We start from the raw sequence: 12015 nt of genomic DNA on the forward strand, positions 1-12015 counted from the left end.
ACTAAAACTACTGTAACACTAAAAGTAAATACAAACTAAAACTTGGTTTAAATTTAGCCCAGAAAACACGTCCGGAACAAGTTCAGCCATTAGATGTATTAGTTTTTAACAAAAAACATAATCAATCTCTCTTAGTGTTGCTCACTGAGTATACTGCATATATTGTGCATACTATGAAATATAATCCTGCAGGCCCCCCTGATGTCATGGGATGGGAGACTGCACCTCACTCTTACAATGCAATGCACAGCTCTGTAAATACCATCATTATTTTGTGGAAAAACTCCATAAATAAAATACCTTGAGTAATTATATTTCTCATTGAGACTAACTATCACTTCAAATCTGTTAACCTGGTAAAAGTTATTCTATTTTGTCAAATATATATTCTGAAAGGTGTTGCTAACAAAATGTGTCTTTAAACTTAAACGTGTTTGTCTTCAACCTTTTACAAGTCCATTATTCTGTAATGACTAAATAAAAATGCAATTCAGACTGAAATTTCTGATAAATAGTGAGACAAGACTGCAAAGACTAGGACAAATAGTACAATTTGGACATGGAGTGGTCACTTACATAGCAAGGTGGTTAAGGTTTCATGTCTACAGCACCATACAGAAGTGGCAGTGCTTCTCCAGACATTATAAGAAAAGGACAAATATGTCAGGGAATGATAGGTAGAGCAACACATGATAGGAAAACTACTACTACAATTACTACTGTGCATTAAGCTAACAAATATAAAACATGGGACCTACATTTTTTTTTACTTACTATATTGTCTATTTATTACTGTCCCATGAAGCAGTGGAAGCCCCACACAGGCTCAAGGTTTTCCACTTTCTATCAGACCCCGGTCCTACTGTATTGTCACTAGTCTGGACCAGCCCTGCCGCTGTGACCCAAGGAGAATAGAAGGTCACATTAGAAAACCACCAGATGCTAAAAAAAAACCAGTTTCGACTGGTCTCCAGCCAGGCAGCAATATTTATAACCAATCGATAAAATGGGTGTTCTGACCACCGGGGGGGGGGGCACATACAGTTTATAACTCTGCTCACTTATAAAACTTGAATGGAGAGGTTTGTTTTTTATCCTCCACTTCATCTCTGACTCGGTGACAGAAACGCTGCTATTTTACTTTCACAATGCTGCGTATTATCTACAGGGGACAGACAGCTAACCTAACGCTACAAAAGCCGGTCAAGGCCGGCCAACTAAAATCCTAATTCACTTTGGGTTAAGTTGCTGCGTTGGTATTTGAAGGCGGCGTATTTATATTGCTACTTGGCACAAAACCGTCGGAGGCTGCACCCGGTATAAGTCCCACATGCTGTGATAGCTGCTGTTACTGTAAGGCCATAACGTTATCTACATGGGCCATACTAGCTAGCTTATTCATTCTTATACATTACACGTGTTTTGAGTGAGGTTATTTTCTCTTTGTATAAGCAATACATCTGTATCGTACATGTTAAGATGCAGGGTGTTAAGTTAGCTATTTACTGAGCGCTATTTAATGCGTTTTTTTGACACAGCCTTTGTGACGGTTGGCGAACATCCGCTTGCTCCTGTGTGCGTCATAACTCGCCATAAGCGCCAGCGCCGTACCATCATAACCATGGTGTCAGGCAGTTTGTTCCGTACTTGAAACCTACTTTTCACTGGCTTCTTCTGGGCTGACAACATCCTTCTTCAGCTGTTCGTCCAGCTCCACGGCCCCTTCAGGTTTTGTGCAGTACGAGCGGAACGGGGCGGTAAAGGGCGCGGCGCGGAGCGCCGGGCGGTAAGTAGCGGCATGGAGGACCTTGAGTTGAGGAGAGATTGTTCTGGCATCAACGGAGGCGGTGCCGAAGCAGCAGCGGTGGGTCGGTGACCAGGTCTTCTGTCTAGAGCCGGACGAGGGACGCTTGAGGGTGGCTTCAAACAACTCCTTCAGCACTATCGAAAACCTAAACTGGAACATCTCAATCCTGTCAGGCAATTAGAAAGAACGTCGTGGTTCCAAAAATGTCCGGTAGCAGCTGAACAGTTGTTAAGAAACGCGCTCAACCACGTTGACTGTCTGAGAGGCGATGACTCAGAAGCACCGGCGTCCAAAAATAAATAGAAGCGCCCGTTCCCGCCCCCGCGGCTCCTATTGGTGGCGTCGATGATGTCCGCGTCCACACATCATTTATGACGCTCTGAAGTTTGCTATTGGTGTGTCTTTGTGTCTATCAATTCTTGTTATTTAAAAAAATTTTTTTACGGATTTGATAGCATTTGTTTATAAATGTCATATAGCCATATTAATGACAGTGTTTTTACAAAATGTGTTTAGTAATTATATCCTGTTGGATTTGAGATCATGTATCGGCAATGTAGGTCTAAAGGCTATTTTAAATTAATATGGTAATATGTCAGTTCTTCTTTAGCAGGTGAATTGAATTGATTTAGTCTTAATGACATAATAATACGGTATGTTTGCATGTTGCTACCACAACCTTAAGTGTTAAGAGAGCAAAGGGGGGAACATGCAAAGCCCTTCTAGGGACGGGCATTAAATCAGAAATAGCTATAAATTCTGCCTTGATTAATGATACTGTACCTGTTACTATCAGTGTTTTGATTCTGAAGGATTTGTCAGCCCTTCAGCTCTCTAAAATTCTAAAACGTACTGTATTTGCTGGACTTACAGCTGCTAAGAGAATGATTGCAACCCGTTGGAAACCACCTCATGACTTGTCTATTCGTACATGGACCCTTTCCTTTTTGGATGTCATATATATGGAGCTCTCTACAGCTCGCATAAATGGAGCATCAGAAAAGACTTTGGACACTTGGCTCAACATTGCTGAATCCTTGAAATCCATGCTGTAGACTTGTGCTATAGCCTTCTTACTTCTATTTGTGCATTTGTTAGGTCCCTTTTGTCCGTCTCTCTGTCAATGTCTTTTGTTTGTTTGTTTGTTTGTTTATGTATGTCTGTTTCTGTATGTCTTATTTGTAAGCTGCAGACATCATTCTTACTGTTGTGTTTTTATTATGTCTCCCCCCTTCCTGTCTTTCCTCTCTGTGATTTTTGGTCCTGGGATGTGTTCTTATGTCTCAGCATATTGTTTGTAATTTGAAAGACCAACCCGTGTGATTGAATAAAAACATTTGATCGCAAAAAAAGCACTAGCTATAAATGCTGTAATGCTGTACATTGCATCCATCCCTATTCAAATAAACATAAAAAAAATGAAACCTTTGCTACATTTTGATTCACAGGCTTGTTTGTTTATCGAATTATTTTGTTAAAATTACTTATTTTCTGTGATACATACCAAAGGTTAACTTTGTTGTTGTTGCTCAGTTAAAATTTGCAGTCTACAAAACTGGAGACCATTTCATCCTACCACAGCTTATATATATATATATATATATATATATATATATATATATATATATATATACATACATACATTCATACATTGTCGCCATAGTGTAGGCCTAAGTGCCATCACTGATGCCAGCACCTATATGCTAAAACTATTAAAACCATGCAGGCACTTGTACATTTATTTTATTCTCATGTATCTTTTGTTACATGTACTACTTCTATATCCCCCGGCATTATGTTATACTTTAACTTTATAAAATGAAAAATTAGTGATCAAAATAAATGTCAGACATCTGATGCAGAAGTTGTTTTTCTTTTAGTTTTACAACAGCAATAATCTCCACGTAAAGTGTATTTCACATGTTGACATATTCCAACTTCTAGTTATTCATTCATTGCTACAACATGGGAAATATAATCTAGGTTGTATCAGAGATATTTAACAGGGGGTCCGCGACCCCTAGGGGGTCATCAGAGTTACTGCAGGGGCGCAGCCACATTGTTATATGATAGCCTACGTTTTTTAACGTTCTTTTTTTATTTAAAAAATTAAAATATTTTTTAAAATGTACATTAACATGAATCTAATATAGGGCCTTCGCCTTGGCCTAAAAAATAGTAAAAACCCCTGATTTATATGCTAGTTCTGTAATATTGAGTGACTGGCGTTTAGTTGCCCTTAGTTTAGTCTTTCAGGTAAAGTTTACAGTAAGCTTCTCCAGTCCAATCTCTCTTATAATCGTTCTCTTAATACAGCCATGCTTAATACATCCATGAGTCCAGTGCGTCATTGCTGAAGGCCAGGGCCATGGCTTGGTCCAGTTAAAGAGGAGGCGGGATTTAGAGAACCTGGAAACAATCAACCCCTGACAGTCCGAGCTCAGGGCAACGTGGTCCCACATAGTAAGTAGCAGCCATAGCGGTACAATTCCAGCTCTCCACGTCCCTCTGGGGTGTCCAAAACGTCAGAAGTTGCCACGAATGCACGGCGGCACGATGTGGAGGTTAGTGAGCTGCACGCTGTGGCTTCTTGTCTCTTCCCAGCTCAGTTTCTGGTGTGTTTGGGCGACGCCAGCTGAGCTGGACGGCGACGTCAAGATTGAAGTTGTGTTCAAGCCCGAGCAGTGCGCTCCGAAGAGTAAAAGAGGAGATCTGATGAACGTCCATTACGATGGCTTCCTCGCCAAAGATGGTTCTCAGTTCTACTGCAGGTTGGTGTCGCGAGAAAAAACTTAGCTGCAGTTGATAGATATCATCTTTGCAAAGCCTATTCGATGCTTTGAAAGTCAACATGCACATTTTGCAGGCTTTATTACTGTATTATTAAGCTCTGTATTATCTAAATGAAGATTGATCACTACAGAGGTTTCACATTGCACTCTACATTATATGCTAAGGTCTCCTTATATAAATTGTATACTCTTCATTTCAATGCGACATAAATCAAGTACAATACTGGGCATCGTACTATTGCTTTTAGGCCTTCAGCAGTCCTCACATGGTACAGTGGAGTGTTTAGGGACAGTACGAAAATGAATTGGGTAGGAACCTCATACTGTAACGGTACAGTCCCTGACCAGAATTATAGATCTGTCCATATGTGCTCAGATGGGCCCTGCAAATTCTATTGATGTGAATTCTGATTGACCTTTTTGCACTGTTTCTGTTTAGTCGATCAGACAAAGCTGGGCACCCTCAGTGGTTTGTGCTGGGCGTCGGACAAGTCATTAAGGGCCTTGATATTGGGATGGAAGATATGTGTCCTGGAGAGAAGCGAAAAATAACTGTTCCCCCTGGCCTGGCCTTTGGAGAAAAAGGCAAAGGTAAGTAATTGTAACAGTGATTTTTGTATCAGGAAAATCTTTATATTGCCCACTGCTAAATCGTAGATTTACACAATATTACATTACTTTAAAGGGTTTTTATGGTTCAGACTCACTTCCCATAATGCAACTTGGTAGCATCATTTCATTAAACACATACACGTGTCAGTACCCGATCCGTTCCACCGGCACAATCCGTTCTGCGCATGCGCAAGATGTTCACGCATGCGCTGTGGTACGAGGATTTACGACACTACCCAATCTGTTCCCACGCTAGCTAACGTTAGTTTAGCTAATAGCTAATTCGGCGGACCGCTAGGTGATTATAGCGGTCTGCCGTTAGCCTCCACCGGGAAGCTAACGTTAGTTTAGCTAACGGTTAATTTGGCTAACCGCTAGCTGATTGTAGCGGTCTGCCGTTAGCCTCCACAGTTAGGCTAACGTTAGTTTAGCTAACAGCTAATTCGGCTAACCGCTAGCTGAGACAGCATGCAAACTTTAAAAGACCCTCAAAATAAAACTTGAAAATAAACGTTAACATATATAACAGCTGTTACGTCAGTTCTACTTGTGCTCATTTAAAATACAATCACTCAATACTTGTCTTTATTGTTATAACTGTAAAGTCTTAATTTAGCTGTAGCTTGCTTTTCCCATTATGTTTGACTTAACGTTATTTTAGACTGAATCTAGCTGTCCGTTCTGCCTGCCCGATCCGTTCTGTGCATGCGTTATTTTAGACTGAAGGCTGTCGGCTAGCGGTTAGCCGAATTAGCTGTTAGCTATCCCGGTGGAGGCTAGCGTGGAACAGATTGGGCAGGTCGTAAAACAGTATTATCATCTGCGCATACGTCATGTCATACGTGTCATCTTGCACATGCGCAGAACGGATTGTGCCGGTGGAACGGATCGGGTACTGACAACATGTCTTCTAAACTACACAGCCCCCGTTTGTAACGTAAGGCTTTATGTTATAAATTTGTAGTCTCCAACCCTGAGCCGAGATAACCCTGATGACATCACTACGAAATCACCAGGGTTATTTGCTCAGACTTGAGAAAGCTCCTCCAGAGCCACAGAGGACATTATATAACTGTTTCCATCCCACGGCTTTCCAAGGTGTAATCCGCCCTGTTTTTTTGGTCACGAGTCATCTCTTAGCTGGTTGGCTTGGCTCCAGGCTTAAAACTCTTTATATAAGCATTTGATGAAACGTCACTGGACATGTTAAATGGGCAAAAATCACTTCTGCATCCAGAGCCGCTCACTGCTCACCAATCTTGGCGCTTAAATTCTATGTAAAGTGTGTCTTGCCAAAGAAAGCAGTGGGATGAGTAAACTGATCATCATGTGTAAAAATCAGTTGAGTGCTTCTTTCAATATTTACCAAAAAGTTAGATTACCACGCAATTTACAAACAATGTTCTCGTCCACATGTTCTCTGATCAGTTGTTTCAAGCAAGTTTTATGTTTGCAAGTTGATGCCTTAGTGAAATGAATGGATGTCAGTGGCGGGAGGGAACATAGGAAATGAAATGACAATGTCCAGGAGTAGTATTGATATGTTGTATGATTGATTTTGTCACGGCATAACTACAACCCTGGGACAACTTGCTAACATCGTCTAGGACTTTCTAAGTTTGGCCGCCTGTAGAGCCCGGTAGAAATGATGTTCGGGTTCAGGTCGGGCTGGGTCACATCGGCGCAATAAGGCATCGAACATTTTAAATCTAAAAAAGCTTATTATGTATTGTTGCCCCGTGTTCGCTGATGCGCTCGTCTGTTGACATTTCCGAATGCCTTTGTACAGTTGCTTAATAAAAGCTTTCCACAAACAAACGTACGTGTGTCATTAGTATGAGATTTGAACTGCGTCGGGCTCGGTTCGGGCTCGGACAAAAATATCTTAATGCCTGTCGGGCTCGGGTTCGGTTACTGCTCTGTCGGACGCCGGCCGGGCTCGGACAGAAAAATGCGGCCCGATCCGAACTCTAGAAACTTCGTTCAGTCATTGGACTAGCTCACCGCGTTGTCCGGCTCGGGTCAGCGCCAGCACTCTTTTGAAAGAGTAGACATTTGTAGACATTTTAGAAGTGGACAATAATGTTAACACAACTTGAATGGGGGAAAAGGGTTCTCCTCCGAAACACTTGTCTTTCGTCCTGAACTCTGACTCCAGCTTCTTATTCTTCTTCTTCTTCCCTTTTTGTAAACTCCCCCAGTGTCTGCGACTAGGTAAGCCCCTCCTACCTCAGCCTGGCAACCAATAGGAAGATTGTGCCGTGACAAGTTAAAAACAATAAATCCTATTCATACAGGCTTTTAAACTGATTCTTGTGTAGTATTGTTTCTGTGCTGGAAGAGCTGCCTTCACGCTGTCTTGTCTTCTTTTACAGCACTTTAGTTGAAAGGGCATCACATCCCTCGCCGTGTTTGCTGCTCATCCCGCCATGGCATGTACTGTAAGCATGCACAAAGGTTTAAAGGTCTTTACTTCATCTCCCTCTTTCTGCATGTATTGGAGCACTAACAGCACAACTAACAGCTGATTCTTAGCGCTTCATCTTTAACTACTGTTTCTTACTAACCTCTTCATGTTGGTGTTCGTAAATGCACTTTGGTGTGATGTTCTGATGGTGGTGTCGCCCAGCCTGGGAGTCTGCATTTCAGGTTTCATCACTTGATTTCACCATTTGGCTGTGGAGGAAATGGTTTTGCCGAGTGTGTGTGTGTGCTTTTGCTGTCTCTGCAACAGTTTGCATTGCAATTACGTGCATGTGAAGTTTAAAGCTGTCCCAGGCTGAGAGCTGCTGAGTGAGAACCCAGTGTTGTACAGCTGTAATGGAGGCTCCATGTTCTTGTTTTTCTACAAGAACATGGAGCCTCCTACAACAACTTTAATTGCATGTTGCTCTCTTGAGAATATTTTTAATTTTCTTGCTGGATTAATGCCATATCCTTATGGGCCTTTACATTTCGTAGACGTTATCCATTCATTTACGTAGTTAGTAGCTGTTTTTTTCAGTTCATCACAAAGTCAGAACATAGTAGCAGAACCACCGACCAGATAAACTCAGTAAAATGCAACTCCCCTCCTTCCTTAAATGTCGTCACACCAACTTCACAACTCCACCCTGTACGGTAGTGCATGATTAAAAAAAAAAAAAAAAAAAGATCAGTAATTATGAGCTACGACTATGGCATTATAGTTGCTTGTGGTGTTTTAAACTCTTCACGTGCTGCTGTTATATCCCCCTGATGAAATAGATCCAGTGCCGCCCAACGCTACGGTGGTGTTTGAGGTGGAGGTCTACTCCGTGTCCAGGGGACCGCGCAGCATGGAGGCTTTCGGACAGATGGACCTTGATAGAGACAGGAGTCTCACAAAGGCTGAGGTAACTACCGTCTACAGGCTGGTCATTATCACAGAAGTAGCTCAGACAGAAAAGGTAATAATCATGGCTGGATTAACATGCTCGAAGGGGGCAAAAATGAGCTGCTAGCCCCTTTTTAAACACCGGTTACTCTTCCTGTGCAGTGTGTACAGTCTTTCCATTCTGGATGATATCTGGTTTAACACATTAAGGCAACACTATGTAACTTTGAGCTGCAGCTGTAGTTCCAATGAGACATTCTGTAGGGGGACCCAAGAGGGAAAAGTTACATAGTGTTGCTTTTAAAGGAGAAATCCGGCGCAAAATGAACCTAGGGGTTAATAACACATGTGTACCGCGTCGACCGTTCTCTGGGATATGTTTTCATGTTAATCCAATGTGACCAGTTTTATCACAAACCGCTAATTAGCTCATAACGCTAGTCGTCGGGGCACGGGTAAAGTAAAAAGAAATCGCTATTTCTATACCACTAACAAGGCTCAAAATAGCACCACACTTCCACAGTAGCATAATGAGGGTCCCTACATGTAAACACAAGCATTGAGAACTTTGTAAGTGGACAGACAGTTTATTAAAAAGATTGTTTAGAAAGACGGTACCGTTGACGTATACAGGCGGGCGCCATCTTGGGAACGAGCAGCGCAACGCCGTTGCTTGAGCTATGTTACTGGTTGCACGCGGCGTTAGTATTTCGGTAATAAACATATTTCCACAAATATTCATCATGCTTTTTTTACTGTCCCTACAATGTCATGTGGTTAGTCTGTATTTTTTAAACTGATACCTGGAGTTCCAGTTGATAATCCAGCCTTGGTAACAACAGGCTCGTGACCAGATTGTTATCTAAAAATGTGTTGCCCGTGGCCGGGTTGGGTCAGTGGGTAGGGCAGGCGCACATGTACTGAGAGGTTTATGCCTCGACCGGGGTCCAGGGTTTGAGTCCGACCTGTGCCGATTTCCTGCATGTCTTCCCCCTCTCTCTCCCCTTTCTCACCTAGCTATGCTGTCAAATAAAGGCAGAAAAAGCCCTGAAAATAATCTTTTAAAAATATCTCTAATCTAAACTTGATGCCACATTTATATTTTTTTTTAATCACTTGCTTTCCAAACAGCTTATAAAGAATCCAGACCGTAGTAACCTTGCCTTTGTAGTTGCCTCATAAGAGTGAAGGCCACATACTGTGCTCGTTATCTCACATCATAAACCTCCATTGATTGTACTGGAACGCTGTTAGGCTGTATATCACTCTGCCTTTCATTTATAGACTGCATTTGCTCGACGACTCCTTACAGCAGTGTCAAAAAAAAATAAAGGGACTACAAACCACCAGGGAAACAAACACATTTTAAAGGGATCAAAAATATTGGCTCGACCCCAGAATACCTGCATCCAAAAGTTATTAACATTATAATAAACAAGTGTAAGGATTTGTTACTCCTCTGCCAGCAGGCTTATAGTCATTACGTTATCTGGATTGTTGATAGCACTTTAAGGTCCCATGACATGGTGCCTTTTGTATGCTTTTATAAAGGCCTTATTGGTCCTCTAATACTGTATCTGAAGTCTCTTTTATATAGGCCTTATTGGTCCTCTAATACTGTATCTGAAGTCTCTTTTATATAGGCCTTATTGGTCCTCTAATACTGTATCTGAAGTCTCTTTTATATAGGCCTTAGTGGTCCCCTAATACTGTATCTGAAGTCTCTTTTATATAGGCCTTATTGGTCCTCTAATACTGTATCTGAAGTCTCTTTTATATAGGCCTTATTGGTCCTCTAATACTGTATCTGAAGTCTCTTTTATATAGGCCTTAGTGGTCCCCTAATACTGTATCTGAAGTCTCTTTTATATAGACCTTAGTGGTCCCCTAATACTGTATCTGAAGTCTCTTTTATATAGACCTTAGTGGTCCCCTAATACTGTATATGAAGTCTCTTTTATATAGACCTTAGTGGTCCCCTAATACTGTATCTGAAGTCTCTTTTATATAGGCCTTAGTGGTCCCCTAATACTGTATCTGAAGTCTCTTTTATATAGACCTTAGTGGTCCCCTAATACTGTATCTGAAGTCTCTTTTATATAGACCTTAGTGGTCCCCTAATACTGTATCTGAAGTCTCTTTTATATAGGCCTTAGTGGTCCCCTAATACTGTATCTGAAGTCTCTTTTATATAGACCTTAGTGGTCCCCTAATACTGTATCTGAAGTCTCTTTTATATAGACCTTAGTGGTCCCTTAATACTGTATCTGAAGTTCTCTTTTATATAGACCTTAGTGGTCCCCTAATACTGTATCTGAAGTCTCTTTTATATAGACCTTAGTGGTCCCCTAATACTGTATCTGAAGTCTCTTTTATATAGACCTTAGTGGTCCCCTAATACTGTATCTGAAGTCTCTTTTATATAGGCCTTAGTGGTCCCCTAATACTGTATCTGAAGTCTCTTTTATATAGACCTTAGTGGTCCCCTAATCCTTGTTATGTAATAGCAGTGTTGTAAAAGATATATAGAAAGAAATATATGTCTGTTATGGATTCTGAAGTGTGAAGAATGAAGTGTTCCTTTCATTTTCAGGTGAAAGAGTACTTAAAACTGGAGTATGAAAAGGGCGGGAAGGCACGCGACGACCCTTTCTACGAGAAGATTATGGCTGATATATTCCGCAAGAGTGACCACGACCGAGACGGGCTGATCAGTGCCAAGGAATATAATATTTATGAACATGATGAGCTCTAGTGTTGGAAGAAGTGGATCTCGGTAATTGTTGTAGTTTATGTACATTGATTAATTTGAGAGAAAACATAAATAGGGAAGGGAAAACTCTACCCTCCGATGTTCGTATATTGCAGGTGTTCTTTTTGCTATAAACATGTCAGTGTTTCCTTTAGGATTTATTTTTTTTAGCAGTGGGGGCAGGTCTGTCCGAACAACCACCCCCCCTCCGCCAAATGTTTTACGTATGGAACGGACACTTCGCTGCAACACAAACAAATATGTTTATTCACCTCTATTCACACACAATGAGGCATATTTTCAGTTGTGATTGAACTGTATTTTTTGATCATTTAAAAGGCAACCGCGACTACATTGTTTTGTACAGCCCTATTTCTGATATTGTGGTGGCCGCCACTAGAAAATTAACATAGAGGAAACACTGCATGTTATAGCAGTGAATATTACAAGGTTTTGACCAGTTCAGCCCTAGCTGTTAAAAAAAGATTTGAACAGTTTCGGGCTGGCTTTTTCCTTTTTTTGAAGGAAGTAACTTCGTTAAGGTATTTGGAGTCCCCAAGACATCTTTCCAAGCCAGCAAACTAGCCACTCAATTTGCATAGTTTAAAAGTATTAAACTATGAAACACCTGTGAAAACATGTGTCCAAATACCACTAAATGTAAGCATTTAAACTTTTTTTTCCCTGTCTTTAAGTT

The 12015-nt window shown here is 41.2% G+C and overlaps 2 protein-coding genes across 6 annotated transcripts in view; one reads left to right on the plus strand and one right to left on the minus strand.

Moving 5' to 3' along the window:
- The window catches only part of glsb (glutaminase b), a 53362-nt gene extending 51276 nt beyond the window's left edge, over positions 1–2086 (minus strand). For 4 of the 5 annotated variants that reach the window (XM_039817438.1, XM_039817437.1, XM_039817436.1 and 1 more), the window contains exon 1: positions 1659–2086. In XM_039817438.1, the coding sequence (XP_039673372.1) occupies positions 1659–1966 (308 nt within the window). In that variant the 5' untranslated portion in view covers positions 1967–2086. The remainder of the gene's footprint in view (positions 1–1658) is intronic. The other variant, XM_039817434.1, reaches the window with a different exon arrangement.
- Positions 2087–4263: 2177 nt separating this feature from the next.
- fkbp7 (FKBP prolyl isomerase 7) lies at positions 4264–11467 on the plus strand. The gene is made up of 4 exons (XM_039817449.1): positions 4264–4578; positions 5039–5190; positions 8458–8585; positions 11160–11467. The coding sequence occupies exons 1-4, from the start codon at positions 4349–4351 to the stop codon at positions 11319–11321; spliced, it is 672 nt and encodes a 223-aa protein (XP_039673383.1). The 5' UTR covers positions 4264–4348; the 3' UTR covers positions 11322–11467.
- The last annotated feature ends 548 nt before the right edge of the window (positions 11468–12015 follow it).

This window comes from Perca fluviatilis, chromosome 12, assembly GCF_010015445.1.
Source record: "Perca fluviatilis chromosome 12, GENO_Pfluv_1.0, whole genome shotgun sequence".
Classification (NCBI taxonomy): domain Eukaryota; kingdom Metazoa; phylum Chordata; class Actinopteri; order Perciformes; family Percidae; genus Perca; species Perca fluviatilis.

Excerpts from the sequence above, each read along its gene's own strand:
- fkbp7 (XM_039817449.1), top strand. The coding sequence starts at position 4,349 with ATGCACGGCGGCACGATGTGGAGGTTAGTGAGCTGCACGCTGTGGCTT. Across the intron at positions 5,191-8,457 it reads CTTTGGAGAAAAAGGCAAAG|ATCCAGTGCCGCCCAACGCT; the intron begins GTAAGTAATTGT and ends CTGATGAAATAG. Across the intron at positions 8,586-11,159 it reads GGAGTCTCACAAAGGCTGAG|GTGAAAGAGTACTTAAAACT; the intron begins GTAACTACCGTC and ends TTTCATTTTCAG.